Source organism: Mus musculus, chromosome 2 (assembly GCF_000001635.26).
Source record: "Mus musculus strain C57BL/6J chromosome 2, GRCm38.p6 C57BL/6J".
Classification (NCBI taxonomy): Eukaryota; Metazoa; Chordata; class Mammalia; order Rodentia; family Muridae; genus Mus; species Mus musculus.
The window spans coordinates 58719480-58739424 of NC_000068.7; the positions used below are offsets into that span (position 1 = coordinate 58719480).

The window sequence follows — 19945 nt, forward strand, 5'->3', positions numbered from 1 at the left end:
TTTCTAGGCAATGGCCGGTACAGATAAGGTAATTGAATTGCTTCCTGGGTTACAGACATCTTGTTGTCTCTACTGTCACACTTTGTACTATTATGTCATCATTGCCCACTCAGTAAAAGCCAGACCCTTCTCATTGCCACACCTACTTTGGAGACAGAAAGGTAATAAAAAAAAAAAAAACAAAACAAAACAAAAAAACAAAACAAAACAAAAAAACCCCCCACAAAAACATTTTACCGTGGGGAGAGCACGGGGGGTTCAGAGAGGAGAGGGTGATAGAAGCCTTGGATGTGACGCTGGCTCATTTTTGTCAGCTTGATGCAAACCTAGACATATCTGGAAAGAGGTGATCTCAACTGAGCAACCACCTCCAATAGATTGGTCTGTGAGCATGTCTGTGCCACAGTTTCTCAATTGCTAGTTGATATAGAAGAGTCTAGCCCGAGGTAGTCAGTGTTCTCCCAAGGTAGGCTAGGTGGTCATGGGCTTTGTAAGAAAGGTAGCCCAAGGAAGCAAGCCAGTATCAGCATTCCCCTTTGGTTTCTGCTTCAAGCCTTGATTTCCCTTGATGATTTCTTACCTGTAAGCCAAATAAACTCTTTCCTCTGCAGGTTACTTTTGGTCAGTGTTTTAATACAGCAACAGAGACCAAGCTAGAACAGAGGGTAGTTCTAAGACAGAATCCTAATAGCTAAAAATGTTTTAATGTGCATTTTTGGCCTTTTTATACAATATGTTTTATTGTATTCGTTCTCTTTTCCCAGGTCCTCCCAGATACTCCCTTCCACACCCATCCAACTTCATATTCTTTCTCTTTCTCAGAAAAACCGCAAAACAAATAAAAAGACAAGAAATAACAAAGCAAAACAAAAAACTGAACAAAAGAACATGGAGTCTATTTTGTGTTGGCCAACTCCTTCTAGGCATGAAAGTAGAGTATAGTTGACATACCCAGTATCACTCTGTTCTTGGCTGTGTTAGAAGTGCCCTAGTATGGCTTCTATCTCACAGCATGTGCTTTAATCCACTTTCTTTCATAATCAGCAAATGGTTGGTTATTCCTATACCGTGTGTGCCACTATTGCACTAGCAAACCTTTCAGGCAGGTTGTGCACTGTAGGTCACAGGATTTGTAATTATAGGTAGGTGATATTGATGAGTACCTTTCTCCAACACTAGCATGCAGATCAACTTCCAGCACCATAAATACTACTCAATAGGGATGAAGCTTCTAGTTGGGTACCAGATCAACTTCTCTACATTTGATGACAAAGAAAGTGCTATCTTCAGCATTAGAGCCTTACCGAGACCACTGTCATTAGAAATAGTCTGTGATTTGGGGGTATTGTCTATGGGAGTCTTTTGGCTGACCTATTCCTAATACTGCAGGCTTTTCTTGGTTATATAAGATGTCTAGTCAAGGGGCTGGAGAGATGGCTCAGTGGTTAAGAGCACTGACTGTTCTTCCAGAGGTCCTGAGTTCAATTCCCAGCAACCACATGGTTATTCACAACCATCTGTAATGGGATCTGATGCCCTCTTTTGGTGTGTCTGAAGACAGCTACAGTGAACTCGAATACTTAAAATAAATAAATAAATCTTTGAAAAAAAGATTCAGGGCATTATATGGTAGAGCCATTTAAAATCCTTTTATGTATGTAAATATATTTGAAAGTAAAGTAGTAGGTTTCCACATGGTTTTTAAAAGTTTTTTGAGTTAGTTGCCTTTTTCCATATTTCTTCCTTTACCCTGCCCTCCCCTATCTAGATCACCCAAGACTGAAGAAACAGGAGAAACTAGAATAGGAGGAAAATTATTTGTATCTGTGTATATGTCCTCTGTGTGTGTGTGTGTGTGTGTGTGTGTGTGTGTGTGTGTGTGTGTTGAGCCAATTTCCAACTATCTTTTAAAGGTCTCTGATTTTCATTATATCTGAGAAAGATATACTCTCTGACAGAATCCTGAGAGCAAGAGCTGTGTTTTATATGTTTTTTGTAGTATCTAGTATATGTGAGGACTTTCTCATGTATTGCTCAGTTTGCTAAGTACTTTATTAATGTAGTTCATCTAATATATCCCTAATTCTCAAAGATCTAGCATTTTGACTCCTCACCTCATAGATGAAGACACAGACTTAGAGAAAACCAGGGTAACAGATATTCAGAGTTCAGATCCAAGGGTCTGACTTCTCATAGAAGGTTCGGCCTATGTAACAAAATCGTATTCAGTACTGTCATGGGTTAACTTTGACATCAACTTGCCACAAATCATAATTCTCTGTGTAGGGAGCCTCGGCTGAAGAAAGAAATTGATTGGTGCGGAGAAACCCACCCTGATTGTGGATGGCCCCTTCTGGCAGCAGTCCAGGTGAGAAAGGGCATGGCAGAAAGGAGCTATCTCACTGTTTGCTTGCTGAGCCTCTACTCTCCTGGTGATGCTGCTAATTCCTTAACTAGTGTTTCCAGGCTTCCACTGTGGCCTAAGGACCAGTGGCCTCCCAGAAAACGTGCAGGTTTCTGGCAACAGATTGGTACTGTTAAGGTACCCAGCTTAATGTGACTACTGGGTTGTCAGCAGTGAGAGACAGCCACTGTGGGACCACTCTTATGGCAGAGACACTCAGCCACTGCTGAGTTGTCAGCCTCTAATGTGACTCAGCTGCTATCATTATTTCAGCATAAGCTGTATATATTCATGAATACATTCAGGTAGACGCACTCATTCTGTTGGTTCTGTTCCTCTTGAGAACATCAACTAACACAAAATTCCATCCCATAACATTTGCTCAACAGACACACGAATTGAATAAATGGATGTGTTTTAAAAAATAAAACAGCGAGGGGTAGGTAGGGCGCACAGTCGGCTGACTACTGCCAGCTACCCAAAACACCCACCAAGCGACCTTAAGACTTCTGGTGAGTGGAACACAGCATCTGCTCCAATCCAATCACGCGGGACCTAAGACTGCATTAGTTAGGGAAGCAGAAAACCCGGTCTGAGTAGGGGGCACAAGCCCCCTCCGGTCTGAGCAGCACCGGGGTACCTAGGGCGAAGAGTCGGCTGACTACTGCCAGATACCCACAACACCAGCCATGAGATCTTAAGAATTCTGAGGATTGGGATTTGCCCGGCGCGGGAGCGCTTTGCCTGAGCATCGGCAGCAGACATCTCGGTTCCGGGACCCCGCCGAGTGTATTCTGCACAGATAGCTGGCCATTTTCCTGGCCAGAGGATAGGGATCTGCCCGGCGTGGGAACATTTTGCCTGAGCATCGGCAGCAGACATCTTGGTTCCGGGACCCTGCCGAGTGTACCCTGCACAGACATTTTGGTTCCAGGACCCCGCCTAGTGTATCCTGCACAGCTCCAGAGAATACCAGATGGCGAAAGGCAAATGGAAGAATCCTACTAACAGAAATCAAAACCACTCACCATCATCAGAACGCAGCACTCCCACGCCACCTAGTCCTGGGCACCCCAACACAACCGAAAAGCTAGACCCGGATTTAAAAGCATATCTCATGATGATGGTAGAGGACATCAAGAAGAACTTTAATAACTCACTTAAAAAAATACAGGAGAACACTGCTAAAGAGTTACAAGTCCTTAAAGAAAAACAGGAAAACACAACCAAACAGGTAGAAGTCCTTATAGAAAAACAGGAAAACACATCCAAACAGGTGATAGAAATGAACAAAACCATACTAGACCTAAAAAGGGAAGTAGACACAATAAAGAAAACCCAAAGCGAGGCAACACTGGAGATAGAAACTCTAGGAAAGAAATCTGGAACCATAGACGCGAACATCTGCAACAGAATACAAGAAATGGAAGAGAGAATCTCAGGTGCAGAAGATTCCATAGAGAACATCGGCACAACAATCAAAGATAATACAAAACGCAAAAAGATCCTAACTCAAAACATCCAGGAAATCCAGGACACAATGAGAAGGCCAAACCTACGGATAATAGGAGTTAATGAGAATGAAGATTTTCAACTTAAAGGGCCAGCAAATATCTTCAACAAAATTATAGAAGAAAACTTCCCAAACCTAAAGAATGACATGCCCATGAACATACAAGAAGCCTACAGAACTCCAAATAGACTGGACCAGAAAAGAAATTCCTCCCGACACATAATAATCAGAACAAAAAATGCACTAAATAAAGATAGAATATTAAAAGCAGTAAGGGAGAAAGGTCAAGTAACATATAAAGGCAGGCCTATCAGAATTACACCAGACTTTTCACCAGAGACTATGAAAGCCAGAAGAGCCTGGACAGAGGTTATACAGACACTAAGAGAACACAAATGCCAGCCCAGGCTACTATACCCGGCCAAACTCTCAATTACCATAGATGGAGAAAACAAAGTATTCCATGACAAAACCAAATTCACACATTATCTTTCCACGAATCCAGCCCTTCAAAGGATAATAACAGAAAAGAAGCAATACAAGGACGGAAATCACGCCGTAGAACAAGCAAGAAAGTAATCCCTCAACAAACCAAAAAGAAGACAACCACAAGAACAGAATGCCAACTCTAACAACAAAAATAAAAGGAAGCAACACTTACTTTTCCTTAATATCTCTTAATATCAATGGACTCAATTCCCCAATAAAAAGACATAGACTAACAGACTGGCTACACAAACAGGACCCAACATTCTGCTGCTTACAGGAAACCCATCTCAGGGAAAAAGACAGACACTACCTAAGAGTGAAAGGCTGGAAAACAATTTTCCAAGCAAATGGTCTGAAGAAACAAGCTGGAGTAGCCATTCTAATATCGGATAAAATCGACTTCCAACCCAAAGTTATCAAAAAAGACAAGGAGGGACACTTCATACTCATCAAAGGTAAAATCCTCCAAGAGGAACTCTCAATTCTGAATATCTACGCTCCAAATGCAAGGGCAATACAAAAATATTGAAATTGTCCCATGTATCCTATCAGACCACCATGGCCTAAGGCTGATCTTCAATAACAACATAAATAATGGAAAGCCAACATTCACGTGGAAACTGAACAACACTCTTCTCAATGATACCTTGGTCAAGGAAGGAATAAAGAAAGAAATTAAAGACTTTTTAGAGTTTAATGAAAATGAAGCCACAACATACCCAAACCTATAGGACACAATGAAAGCATTTCTAAGAGGGAAACTCATAGCTCTGAGTGCCTCCAAGAAGAAACGGGAGACAGCACATACTAGCAGCTTGACAACACATCTAAAAGCTCTAGAAAAAAAGGAAGCAAATTCACCCAAGAGGAGTAGACGGCAGGAAATAATCAAACTCAGGGGTGAAATCAACCAAGTGGAAACAAGAAGAACTATTCAAAGAATTAACCAAACGAGGAGTTGGTTCTTTGAGAAAATCAACAAGATAGATAAACCCTTAGCTAGACTCACTAGAGGGCACAGGGACAACATCCTAATTAACAAAATCAGAAATGAAAAGGGAGACATAACAACAGATCCTGAAGAAATCCAAAACACCATCAGATTCTTCTACAAAAGGCTATACTCAACAAAACTGGAAAACCTGGACGAAATGGACAAATTTCTAGACAGATACCAGGTACCAAAGTTAAATCAGGATCAAGTTAACGATCTAAACAGTCCCATATCCCCTAAGGAAATAGAAGCAGTCATTAACAGTCACCCAGCCAAAAAAAGCCCAGGACCAGATGGGTTTAGTGCAGAGTTCTACCCGACCTTCAAAGAAGATCTAATCCCAGTTCTGCACAAACTATTCCACAAAATAGAAGTAGAGGGAACTCTACCCAACTCATTCTATGAAGCCACAGTTAATATGATACCTAAACCACAGAAAGATCCAACAAAGATAGAGAACTTCAGACCAATTTCCCTTATGAATATAGATGCAAAAATCCTCAATAAAATTCTCGCTAACCGAATCCAAGAACACATTAAAGCAATCACCCATCCTGACCAAGTAGGTTTTATTCCAGGGATGCAGGGATGGTTTAATATATGAAAATCCATCAATGTAACCCATTATATAAACAAACTCAAAGACAAAAACCACATGATCATCTCGTTAGATGCGGAAAAAGCATTCGACAAGATCCAACACCCATTCATGATAAAAGTCTTGGAAAGATCAGGAATTCAAGGCCCATACCTAAACATGATAAAAGCAATCTACAGCAAACCAGTAGCCAACATCAAAGTAAATGGAGAGAAGCTGGAAGCAATCCCACTAAAATCAGGGACTAGACAAGGCTGCCCACTTTCTCCCTACCTCTTCAACATAGTACTTCAAGTCCTGGCCAGAGCAATTCGACAACAAAAGGAGATCAAGGGGATACAAATTGGAAAAGATGAAGTCAAAATATCACTTTTTGCAGATGATATGATAGTATATATAAGTGACCCTAAAATTTCCACCAGAGAACTCCTAAACTTGATAAACAGCTTCGGTGAAGTAGCTGGATATAAAATTAACTCAAACAAGTGAATGGCCTTTCTGTACACAAAGAATAAACAGGCTGAGAAAGAAATTAGGGAAACAACACCCTTCTCAATAGTCACAAATAATATAAAATATCTTGGCGTGACTCTAACTAAGGAAGTGAAAGATCTGTATGATAAAAACTTCAAGTCTCTGAAGAAAGAAATTAAAGAAGATCTCAGAAGATGGAAAGATCTCCCATGCTCATGGATTGGCAGGATCAACATTGTAAAAATGGCTATCTTGCCAAAAGCAATCTACAGATTCAATGCAATCCCCATCAAAATTCCAACTCAATTCTTCAACGAATTAGAAAGTGCAATCTGCAAATTCATCTGGAATAACAAAAAACCTAGGATAGCAAAAGCTCTTCTCAAGGATAAAAGTACCTCTGGTGGAATCACCATGCCTGACCTAAAGCTTTACTACAGAGCAATTGTTATAAAAACTGCATGGTTCTGGTATAGTGACAGACAAGTAGATCAATGGAAATTGAATTGAAGACCCAGAAATGAACCCACACACCTATGGTCACTTGATCTTCGACAAGGGAGCTAAAACCATCCAGTGGAAGAAAGACAGCATTTTCAACAAATGATGCTGGCACAACTGGTTGTTATCATGTAGAAGAATGCGAATTGACCCATTCCTCTCTCCTTGTACTAAAGTCAAATCTAAGTGGATCAAGGAACTTCACATAAAACCAGAGACACTGAAACTTATAGAGGAGAAAGTGGGGAAAAGTCTCGAAGATATGGGCACAGGGAAAAAATTCCTGAATAGAACAGCAATGGCTTGTGCTGTAAGATCGAGGATTGACATATGGGACCTCATGAAACTGCAAAGCTTTTGCAAGGCAAAAGACACCGTCAATAAGACAAAAAGACCACCAACAGATTGGGAAAGGATCTTTACCTATCATAAGTCAGATAGGGGACTAATATCCAATATATATAAAGAACTCAAGAGGGTGGACTCCAGAAAATCAAATAACCTCCTTAAAAGATGGGGCTCAGAGCTGAACAAAGAATTCTCACCCGAGGAATACCGAAAGGCTGAGAAACACCTGAAAAAATGTTCAACATCCTTAATCAGCAGAGAAATGCAAATCAAAACAACCCTGAGATTCCATCTCACACCAATCAGAATGGCTAAGATCAAAAATTCAGGTGACAGCAGATGCTGGCGTGGATGTGGAGAAAGAGGAACACTCCTCCATTCTTGGTGGGATTGCAAGCTTGTACAACCACTCTGGAAATCAGTCTGGCGGTTCCTCAGAAAATTGGACATAGTACTACCGGAGGATCCAGCAATACCTCTCCTGGGCATATATCCAGAAGATGTCCCAACCGGTAAGAAGGACACATGCTCCACTATGTTCATAGCAGCCTTATTTATAATAGCCAGAAGCTGGAAAGAACCCAGATGTCCCTCAACAGAGGAATGGATACAAAAAATGTGGTACATTTCCACAATGGAGTACTACTCAGCTATTAAAAAGAATGAATTTACGAAATTCCTCGGCAAATGGTTGGACCTGGAGGGCATCATCCTGAGTGAGGTAACCCAATCACAAAAGAACTCAAATGAAATGTACTCACTGATAAGTGGATATTAACCCAGAAACTTAGTATAGTGAGATATAAGGTACAATATGCAAAACATATGAAACTGAAGAAGAACGAAGACCAAAGTGTGGACACTTTGCTCATTCTTAGAATTGGAAACAATCACCCATGGAAGGTGTTACAGAGACAAAGTTTGGAGCTGAGACAAAAGGATGGTCCATCTAGAGCCTGCCATATCCAGGGATCCATCCCATAATTAGCCTCCAAACGATGACACCATTGCATACACTAGCAAGCCTTTGTTGCAAGGACGGTGATATAGTTGTCCCTTGTGAGACTATGCCGGGGCCTAGCAAACACAGAAGTGGATGCTCACAGTCAGCTAATGGATGGATCACAGGGCTCCCAATGGAGGAGCTAGAGAAAGTACCCAAGGAGCTAAAGAGGTCTGCAACCCTATAGGTGGAACAACAATATGAACTAACTAGTACTCCGGAGCTCTTGACTCTAGCTGCATATGTATGAAAAGATGACCTAGTCGGCCATCACTGGAAAGAGAGGCCCATTGGTCAGGCAAACTTTATATGCCCCAGTACAGGGGAACGCCAGGGCCAAAAAATGGGAATGGGTGGGTAGGTGGGTGGGGGACTTTTGGGATAGCATTGGAAATGTAATTGAAGAAAATACGTAATAAAAAAAAAATAAAACAGCACTTTACAGTGAGTATCTGTCCTTTACTAGAACTAGCAACATATTCAAAGCTAGCCAGAGATGCTCCGAAGCTACTTTCCCAGAAAATAAGAGCATTTTAAAATCCCCCACCGCAGCCCAGATTGCTCAGTCCTTCACATTCCTTAGCTGTATGATGAGACTTTTATCTTTTGTAATTCAGATCTGAAAAGAGAAGTGATTTATTTGTTTGTTTGTTTCTTTGTTTGTTCTGTTCTGTTCTGTTGTGGCAACTCATAGAAGGAAGACTATATGCAGGCTTTATGTTCCAGAGGGATGAGCGTCCATCACAGAAGCTAGGCACGGCTTCAGGTAGCTATGGCCACAGTGCAAGAAGCTGAGAATTCACGTGCTTAAGTGTAAGCACGAAGCAGGGAAACCAAACTGGAAGTAGGTGAGGCTTTCAGCTCTCAGAGCCCCCTCCAAGGAAGTACTTTCTTCAGTGAGGCCACGCCTCCTTAACCTCTCCAAACACCAACTGGGATCAAGCATGCAAATACCAGAGCCTATGGAGACATTTTCTCATTTAAATCACCACAGAAGCAATGAACAGATTCTAGACCTTCGTAATCAGAGGTCAGGATAGTGAAGAGGACAGAGGTCAGGATAGTGAAGAGGACAGTGCGGGATCATTTCAAGAAAAAGGCTAGTGTTGCAAATGTTATTACATTTCACTCTGACATAGACATAGTAGTAACTTTAGAGTGAAAAATCTATATACTTGCCAAAAAGAGCAAAAAGGAAAAATGCAGGCTTACGTTCAACAAGGTCATGTTTCCTTCCTTCCTTCCTTCCTTCCTTCCTTCCTTCCTTCCTTCCTTCCTTCCTTCCTTCCTTCCTTCCTTCTTCTTCCCCTCTCTCTCTTTCTTTCTCTCTTTCTTTTTCTTTCTTTCTCTCTTTCTTCCTTCATTCCTTCCTCTCTCCCTCCCTTCTCTCCCTCCCTTCTACCTCTTTCTTTCTTTCTCTCCCTCCCTTCCTTTCATTCTTTCAAACAAAACCTTCACACTACTTTGAAGCACAAGGGTTTGACCAAAATGAAATCTTGCATCTTTTGGTTCTGTTGAGAAGAATCATGGACTTTGTATACTGAAAGTCATTTCCCTGTAGTATTGTGAGATTGTGCTGAAATGCTGTCATGGGCCATGGGAAAGAGCTTGGCTGGTAAAACAGCAGCAGTACCTCAGATGCAAGGGCTGCTGAGTCAGGGGTATGGGGTGGGCTCCCTGGGTAATTTGCTGCACAGCGCTATTTTCCACGCAGTGTTTAGACTCCTCTCCAGAAACATGCTTAATATTGTATTCGGTTCTTCTCATCCCCACGAGTACGCAATGATTAGTATATGGAAGGGACAGTATTATAAAGTTAGTTATGTCTCACCAATTAGTTTTTCTAATACAAAGTCAAATTCTGATACGATATAAACACATAGAATTTAACATTTTAACATTTTTTTAAAAGACCATTATCTAATTAATTAATTACATGTAATTAATTAATCATAGTAGGGCACAGGTGCATACCACGGTATGGATACGGGGGTCAGAGGGCAACTTGTAGAACTTGGTTGTCTCCGTCCACCATGTGGGACTCTGGCATGGAACTTGGGTCATCAGGCTTGGAGGAAAGTGATTTGAGCCACTGGGCCCTCTTGCCCACCCCTTCTCACCCACTTTAAACGTGTCATTAAGTACGTGAACTGTCACCACTACCTTCCTATAGGACTCTTTTCATTTTGTATATCTGAACTCTGTGTCCATGAAACATTAACTCTCTCTGCTCCTTGACAGTCACCATTCTACTTCCCATTAGCTGTACTTCTGACAGAGCACGTAGAAACAGAATCGTTAAATAGTCTTCCTTTTATGATTGGTTTGTTTCACTCATCTGTCTTCAAAGAATCCCACTTGAAGGTATCCATCTATGCTGTAGTGTGTTGAAATAGCCTTCTCTTTTAAGCCAATAACACTCCATTGTGGAATTAAATAATTAACTAATTGTGGTGTTAAGTCACATTTTACTATTCACCCCTTTGTCAGTCAAGGGACATTTACATTGCTGTTAGCTTTTTTCCCCCCTTATAAATATTGATGCTCTGGTCAAAGCTCAGAATAATGCATTTTATGCGACACCATGCTGGACCTCATGTGGAGGAAACAGAGGCAACTCCCTAGGACTTTGTAGTTTAGAGTGGCCAGAAACAGCTGTATTCCAGTCAACCTCTCATGCCTATACTCCATTTTGTCGACATTTTGAGAATTTGGTATATGCCAGTGTACAGGGAAAAAACTCGTTGACTAAATTAACATTGTGATCTTCACATCTTGAAAGCGATCTCTGGGCCTTTGCATGCCTTTGCCTGGTAAGTCATGCCTTTGTTTGGCTGGGAACATTTGGTCATGCTGGGTAGTCTGATGGTGTGATTTAAAGAGGATGGTATATTCAGAGAGGCTCAGAGCAGGCCTGAGCATGCCAAAGAGGCTAAAAGTCTGCCACAGAATGGCAATTTTTGATCAGAAGGTAACTGCAGACCTAGGGACAGAAATAATTGTATGTCAATTAACCATACCTGTGTCGTGAACCCTAAGGAAGCTTAGAGACACAGATGAGATTGTTGCTTGGCAATTTCCCATGGCTTCTGTTATGTGGAGAGCTCTGTGTCCTGAAGCTGCATGAAGAGGGCCACAGATGCCGTGTTTTGGGGATTTTTAGACGCTGCCTATGGCTTTACTTTCCACAGTCTGTATCTGTCACCTGCAATAATCTAACCATAAGGCTCAGTCACTGTGCATCCTGGGCATCCTGGTGAAAAACCAAACCAGAGAAAACACGGTAGTGTGGGGAACCTTCTCAACTCAAAGCTGATATCAGATATGAGGGCAGTCTTGAGGACGGCATCCTCTAACTTTGTATTTGTCTTAACTGTACCCATTGGGCATGACGCTATTAGATACAACTCGACCCCTCAGCATTTGGTAAGAGAGAAGACAGGGTCCAAATGCATCCTTCAGACTGTTAGAAGACATTAAGATGTGAAATATCACTGTGTAGTGCAGAAACGGCAAGGCCTGCTTTGTGTGGTGGGACATGAAGGGTCACCGAGACCCTGCCTCCGGAAACAAACCAAAAGCAACCAAAAGCATCCGAAGAGAAATGGCAGAGGAGTCTGGCCCAGTTGGTCTTTCTCTACGCACTACATGTTTCTCTGCATCAGGGAATGACATCTCCATCCAACCAGTCTGTCAGATGCAGCAGCTAGGATTCCCATTGAGTTCCCTTTGGTTTTCTAACTCCACAAGCCATTCATCATCATAGCCCATCAGTTTTGCCTTCTGTATGTCTCAGGTCTAAGTCCTCCTCCCCAGCACCTCCACCATCTCCACTGAGTCCAGCAACAACTGTCAGCTCCTCACTCCAACAGTGTTCTTAGCAGCCTGCCAATATGCTCTCCACATTGTAGCCAGAAAGACATTCTAAAAATGCAGAACTGACAATCCTTCCTACAAATTTCTTTTTCTTTTTTTCTTTCTTTCTTTTTTTCCGAGACAGGGTTTCTCTGTATAGCCCTGGCTGTCCTGGAACTCACTCTGTAGACCAGGCTGGCCTCGGACACAGAAATCCACCTGCATCTGCCTCCCGAGTGCTGGGATTAAAGGCGTGCGCCACCACGCCCGGCTCTTTTTCTTTTTTAAGAAAAGTTTTCCATTACCATTAAGTTCATGCTTTCACCTGTCTCTCCCCCCAGCCTCTTGTGTCTGTGTGTGAGCATAGAAGAAAGGTCTGTGAGAATATAGTGAATAAGTGGCCATCACCCCAGAGAGTATCTGATCTTGGACCTCCTGAGCCTCTTGAGCCATGAGATGGAGATTTGCCTCACTTGTCACGAAGTCTGCAGCATTTTGTCATGGTGGCTCCAGCAGGTGAATGCAAAGCATTGACTTTTTTTTTTTGTTTGTTTTTTTGTTTTTTAAATGTTCTGATTTTTGGCACTAGATGATACAGGAGGCTCTCATTCTGTATTTCCTGTCCCAGTCCTACCTAGAATCAGCCCTTCCCAAGGGTCACTGGTACTTCTGATTAGGCTGATACTCTATTCATTGGCATTCAATCGGGCTCACTATATTAATTATACTTTCAGGATATGTTCAAACCAGATGTCTTTTAGATGAGTTATAAAGTGATTATTTCTGAGGTGAATAGGGAAGTAGTCACATGATTCATCTTCTCATGCAGTGGCTGAGGTCACTGGGCCCTGGAGTGTTTCAGAGGTTGAACAGCAGCCACCAAACTGCAGCCTAGGTTTTCCCTCTGAGGAGAGCGTTCTCTACCTGCAATGCCTCAGTGCATAGCCTCAGTCACAAGATTGGTGTAGTAGTAAAGAAGAATTAGCCACAGATGGAACTCCTAGAAAGGATGAACGCAAACATCTCATCCTTTCCTGCCTTCACATCATGAGAAAGCACTGTATAGCAGCATTCACTTACTTCCACCATTGCTTAGGGCTACAACGGAATTAAGACTTTTTTTTTTCCCCAGTGAGTCTGAATGTCCAGGTTTATGCTCAGCCAAGGTAGTGGGAGCACCCACAGTTCCCAAGAATATTGTGGTCTCTTTCATTTGAACCATCTATTTTGGAGGCGGTGTGTTTGGGATTGGGCTTTGTGTTGTTTTGCTTTGCTTTGTTTTGATGCAGGGATCTTAGTGTAGACCGGAACTCTTGGCTATCCACTCGCCTCAGCTTCCTGGAACTGTAAGCATGAATTACTCTCTTCAGCTTTGGGGTTGATCTTCTGCATTCCTTTCCCTTCTTCCTTGGTCTGTCTATAAATGGATTTACCCTGCATGATATGTTTGTACTGTCTCAGGGCACCAATTCTAGCCTTGGCCTTTAAGTGCCTAGCTATCCTTAAGCAGATTGGGGGATCATGCAATAGTATGTGAGGATACAGATTCTTCCATCTCTCTCAGAGGTTTACAGACCTGACACACGACTCAGGGGTAATAGACAAGAAGCAAACTCTGTAAACCTCTTCCTTTTCCACAGCCCGTTAGGTGTGGGTGGGCAGGCACCCCCTTCTTTCTCATACAGCCAATACTCCCCTTATAATATGCTGCATCTCCCTCCCTCCTGGATAACATCGATCCCTTTCCCTTCTGAGAACTACCAGATGGATGAGGCCCACAGATAGAAACCAGCTTAACTATAAGGGAGGTCCATCATCCTGGCATCCTAAAATACTATTCTTGATAGAATTGCTGCATTAACTCGATTTATGTGTGGTTAAAAGCTTGACTATGCTCTGATTCAACACCCATTTGTCGGGTGCCAGACATGCTTCAAGTGCTCAATCCATTGTAAGAAATGGATCCCCGACCTTCTCCTCCTCCACCTCCTGTTTCTCTCCTTTCATACACAAACTGACCAGCATCGCTTCACAGTCATGCCTTCGAATCTGGGTTTAGTGGTTCCAGATCAAGTACTTCAAAAGATGCACAGCTTTCTCTTGAATAATTTGCATCTTATCTTCACCATTGCCTCTTGTGGAACACATTTCCTGATCAACTCCTGAAGGCTAGCATCACTCACCCACCTCCTGCAGCTTCAGTCTGCCCTCTTCACTGTTCATCTGTCTCTACAAGTTTTCCATAAGCATTATTCGATGACGACTCCATTAGTTAATGTCCTATCTGAAAAAGAACTGTATCAGTTCAGGACTCCCAAGGCCAAGTTTTCAGCACAAAAGAGATTTATTTGCCCCAGAGGGACAAAGGACAGGGAATAAGAGACAAAGACAGCAGATGAGGATGAGGGAGAAGGGGAGGGAATGAGGGAAGGTGAAGAGGTATTTGAGGTATTTGTCCCAGAGGTGGACATAGGACTGCCTTTGGATAAAGAGGAGACAGACATAAAAATGGTGGTTTATAAAGGTAAAAGGGGAAGCCTCATGTTAGGACGAGGTGTTTAATTTTAACTGGGCATATTAATTAGTTAAGCCAAAGGGGGCTTTTGATTGTTAGACTTTATTACTTTAACAGCTGGTAGTTAGCCTCAGGAGTAGGAAGTGGCCACATTCAGTAGAACTTGGTGGCTCACTTTATGAATGTAATCTAATGTTTTGTTTGTTTGTTTGTAATGTAAGGGGCATGTGGCAGAAGGGCAAGGCCTGCCAGAGCCGTGTACTTGGCTCCCTGCTCTTCTTGCTCTGTTCACAGCATACTGTGGTGGTTTGTATATGCTTGGCCCAGGGAGTGGCACTATTTGGAGGTGTGGCCTTGTTGGAGTAGGTGTGGCCTTGAAGGAAGAAATGTGTTACTGTCAGGGTGGGCAATGAGACCATCCTTTTAACCCTGTGGGAGCCGGTCTTCTAATAGCCTTCAGATGAAGATATAGAACTCTCAATTCCTCCTGTACCATCCCTGCCTGGATGCTGCCATACATCAGGAGGTAGCATGGCAGCATCCAGGCAGGGATGGTACAGGAGGAACCTTGACATTTATGGACTGAACCTCTCTCTGTAAGCCAGCCCCAATTAAATGTTGTCCTTATAAGAGTTGCCTTGGTCATGGTGCATCTTCACAGCAGTAAAACCCTTACTAAGGCCGGGCGTGGTGGCTCACGCCTTTAATCCCAGCTCTTGGGAGGCAGAGGCAGGCAAATTTCTGGTTTACAGAGTGAGTTCCAGGACAGCCAGGGCTACACAGAAAAACCCTGTCTCGAAAAACAAAAACAAAAACAAAAAAAAAAAAAAAAAGACACATACCAAACAGAAGATGGGTTCTCAGTTGGTTCTGAATGAAGGAGAGAGTCAGGTCAAATGTAACTTTGGTGTTGAAAAAATCAACCAACCTTTTTCTTTAACAGGTTTATGCCAAACACCCAGGAAGGGGTAGAGAATCTTCCCGCATTTCTCCTGATGGGCAATGAAACAACATGGCTTCCAACTGGGAACATTTACTGAAAACCCAAAACAAAAGAAGTGAATGGCAGAAGACATACATAACCCCCTGGGCTGTGATCTCTAAATTCCACATTCAGAAGCCTTGACTGTGGACATTGAGGGAGTGAAGAAAGCATTGACACAGAAAAAGCAATACAGCGGGGTCAGGTGGGGCTTTCTAATGGCTACTACAGCAGCTATCTGGAACATAGTGTGTTTATTAGGTATGGCCTGGAGTAGGTGTGGCCTTGTTGGAATGGGCGTGTCACTGTGGGCCTGGGCTTTAGGACCCTCATTCTAGCTGCCTGGAAGTCAGTCTTCTCCTAGCAGCCTTCAGATGAAGATGTAGAACTCACAGCTCCTTCTGCACCATGTCTGCCTGGACTCTGCCATGCTCCTGCCTTGATGATAATGGACTGAGCCTCTGAACCCGTAAGCCAGTCAACAATTAAATGCTGCCCTTATAAGAATTGCCTTGGTCATAGAGTCTGTTCACAGCAGTAAAACCCTTCCTAAGGCACACACTCATACACTCATATGAAGTCATAAAGACTCCTGAGGGAAGCTTTGCCATCCCTCAGCCAGGTAAGGTTTTGCTGAAGCCTTCGGGTCTGGGACATGGCTGTGCCCCTGTCAACAATACAGGTTCCACTGAGTATGTCACTCATTCAGAGCTTCCTCTGCTCCCTACAGGGTCTTCCTGCTTTGCTCAGCCATTCTTGCCCTCCAGAGCTAAGCTATCTTCCTGCCTCAGTCTCCAAAGCAGTTGGGTGGAGTATACGCCCACGATGCCCTCATCCGTTTCTCAGACCCATTAAAAGAAAACCTCCATTATAAGTCCTGTGTCCCCACTAAAATTCTCAAATCCATCTTTCAGTAGTTTTGCATGTTTTGAGATGTGTCTTATTTGGCCATTTTAATTTTTGTATCCTTCATGTTTTAAGTAAATAAGTGGGCTCAAGCTTATATCTGCAATTAACTGCAATGTTTTCAAAATAGGCTTTACCACAGCCTCTTTAAGTTGCAGTGTGTCTTAAATCAGGCTTCTATCTTAAAAAATAAAGAGGCGGCACTGAGTAAATGCCTGATTATTCACTTTAAATGAACCACTATGTGCAAATGCACATCGTTAACCTTGCCGAAGCATTGATTGCTACCATCAACGCGATCAGCAATGCTGTAAAGACCCTGAGATCAAATTTTCTTCCTTAAGAAATTATTTAAGAATCGGAAATGGGGTAACATTTAGTTACTTGATGAAAGCAGCATAGATTTCCTATTCTGGGGAGTGATAGAAATTGCTACAACCTCATTGCATGGAAAGTAATGGCTCCGAAGACTAGGGCGGAGAGAGAAAAGCAGAATCAAGGAAATGACTTTTGCAGGAGTAATTACAGATTGTGAGGTGGTGGCTGTGTTTAAGGGATTTTGAATGGGATTTTAATTTAGGGAACACTAAATATCAGGGTAGTTAACCGAAGGACAAGGGAGACCTGATAAGCTATGAGCTATTTTCTTGTCATGGAGGATTACCTGATAATTCTTCCAATAAGCTCCTGATTTTATGCAAATCAGCAAAGCCTCTGCAATACAAGCAGGCCAAATCCAAAGCAAATTTTGAGAAAAATCAGCAGAAAAGACAATGCTGGTACCACCCACCTTGTGTTTTGTCTGACTAATGGAAGGGGTACAGGGACAGAAGTGGCCAGTTTAAGTGTTAAATTGCTACATTTCTCTGAGCCTTTCTCTAGTCATTTATAAAACATCCCAGATGAATCATTGAGGAACCACACACTCACACGTTTACTTTACAAGGGTCTGACATCTATGTGGGAGAAACTTGCCTACTGTTCACTGTGGTGAGCTGGGCAAACATGGCCTCCCTCAAGCCGATCACAGTCAAACTTATACAAGTGTTCACAGGGCCTGGCTTCAGACAGCAGGTTTTTGAGTGGTTGCCTCTGGGATGAATGATAAATGATACAGCATATGAATCTAAATCTTTCCTTTTGGGAAACTGATTTTGAGATCTTTCTGCATATGTTATTGAGAGATTGCTTCTCAGTTCCAAATGTACTGCCCCACCCCCACCTCTTACCCCCAACTCCCACACCTATAACACACCCCCTTTTTATTTTTTTATTTTTTGTGCTCTCTGTAAAGTGAAGCTGGCCTCTTTATGGTTTTTCTTTATTCACTGAGTTTACCAGTAGAGGGTACTAGAGAGTTATTATAGGAGAAGAGTTTTCTTACCTTTTTTTTTTTTTTTTTTTTTTTTTTTTTTTTTTTTTTCTGCCCTCGCCTACTTCTTTACTTTTGGCTGGGGATTTAAGGATTACACCCAGGACACCTGCACTGTGAGCAGCGTCTGCGGCATTTGGCTCCTATAGGCACAGGGCTTCTCTTACTAATGCTCCCTTTGCAGGAAAACAGCCTTCTGCAGTGTATTCAGCATGCCCAGCTCCAGCAGAGCATGGAGGCTGATGACTTTCCCAGGAACTGTTGGGAAACCTTTACAGTAAAATCTCTCTATTGAAGCATCTCCCTTTGGGTAGCTCCTCTAACAAGCCACAACTTCCAGCAAGTCCTGCTGGCTAGTCATTGATGACTTCACTGTTGCGTTAACAATGTTAACAATTGTTAACAGTTACACCCTTCAACAATGGCCCCATCAGTTCAGAGTACTATAATAACGTGCCACAGAATGGGCAGGAATTTCCAGCTCTGAGGTCTGGAGATCTGGCATCAGTATGCCAACATGGTTGGGTTTCAGTGAACTCGCACAATGCCAGGGCTCACACTACTGACTTCTTGTACCCTCATTGGGAGGCAGACTGAGAAAAACCCCTGGGCTCCCTCTATAAGGCGGTTGACCTTGATCATGAAGGCTCCAGCCTCAAGACCTGGTCCCCTCTAGTCTGGATCTCACGGTTAGGCAGAAGGAGTGTCTCAGCCTGAGCTGGTGGTTAGAAATCTATCAGGTCCATGTGCAGTGTGCACCTTGATTCTTAATAGCAAAATTGTCATCACTCCAGTCTCTTCTTACAGCTCAGTCTTGGTAGTAAACTCCTTGTTCAAATCACTGGCTTGCAACGGACTCTAAACTACCCAAGCTGCCTGTAGCTCCCCCATTTATATTGATGTCGTTTATGTAGAACCTCATGCCCAGTCAAATAGGACACCTTTGCCTGTGCTTACACGGATGTCAGAAAGGACTTCAAATACATGTTCAGGTCTCTTGGCTTGAATGAAGTATTAATTATCCAGCTTCATTTAATAGAGGAAATATCAGGGGACATAAAAAAGTATCTGATTTCCTCATAATTGAATACCAAGTTAAATATAGGTGAGTTGAATAAGGGTCTGGAGTCAGAATCCTGGCATTCTGACTCCAATCCAATGTTTTTTCTTTGCTGTTACAATGAATCTACTCAGGAAAAAAATGTATTACTTTAATAGTCACTTGCATACGACGACTTCATTAGATATTCACATTCTAGGATGCTTGTTGGCCAGGAGGGGGTTGGGAAATTGTGGAGTTCAGCATCAGAGAGTCATGTCATGGACTATGTAGCACCCATGAGGGTAAGTGGACATTACCATGAATTTAAATATCTACATTATAGGGTCATTTATTAAGGGAACAAAGTCTCACATACATGAAGCTACTTTGATTATCACTGGACTTAGGAAAAGAAGGTAAGTGAAAAGATCATTGAATCACAACAAACCACTAGCACACTACTGTGATTACAGTGTCTGGGAGGCAGAGGCAGGAGGATGTCCTGTTTGAGCTTGCTTTGGGACTCCTACCAAGAGCCTTTCTCAGAAGAAAAAAAAAATCATGATAAACCCATTCCCCTTTACTTCATTATTTTTCTCACATTTCCATACCTTCATTTTAGGAGAGAAAGATTTCAAAATCCTTTTCTAGTGTTTCTCCCTGACTTGCCATTGTTTCTGCTCCTTCATAAAGACTTCGTGTCTTATAGCACAGTGTGGAACGTGTTTGAATGAGTCTAAAGGAGGTGGGTTTCTTGATCCCTCCTTCATCCTTCCTTTGTATGGTCAGTGTGGATAAATGGAAGGTTAGATGTATCTGGATTCGTGTATCCTCAGAGCCTCTCTCCTGCCTGCCTGGCCCCATTGTCAGAGTCACATAGGCCCTCCTGGGCTATAATCCTCTGTGACTGATGTCTGACTCTGGGGCTGAGATCCACACAATGTTACAG

The 19945-nt window shown here is 42.6% G+C and overlaps 1 protein-coding gene across 10 annotated transcripts in view; it reads left to right on the top strand.

Moving 5' to 3' along the window:
• The window catches only part of Upp2 (uridine phosphorylase 2), a 229530-nt gene that overhangs the window by 153163 nt on the left and 56422 nt on the right, over nt 1-19945 (top strand). For 6 of the 10 annotated variants that reach the window (XR_866022.2, XM_006498406.4, XM_017319322.2 and 3 more), the window contains one exon: nt 2287-2368. The exons of 3 other annotated variants lie outside the window; for them this stretch is intronic. Coding sequence is in view for 5 of the 7 variants with exons in the window: in XM_006498406.4 (XP_006498469.1) it covers nt 2287-2368 (82 nt within the window). In the remaining 2 variants the exon portion in view is untranslated. Of the gene's footprint in view, nt 1-2286; nt 2369-15637; nt 16185-19945 lie in introns of those variants that run through there. One more of the 10 variants, XR_003953742.1, reaches the window with a different exon arrangement.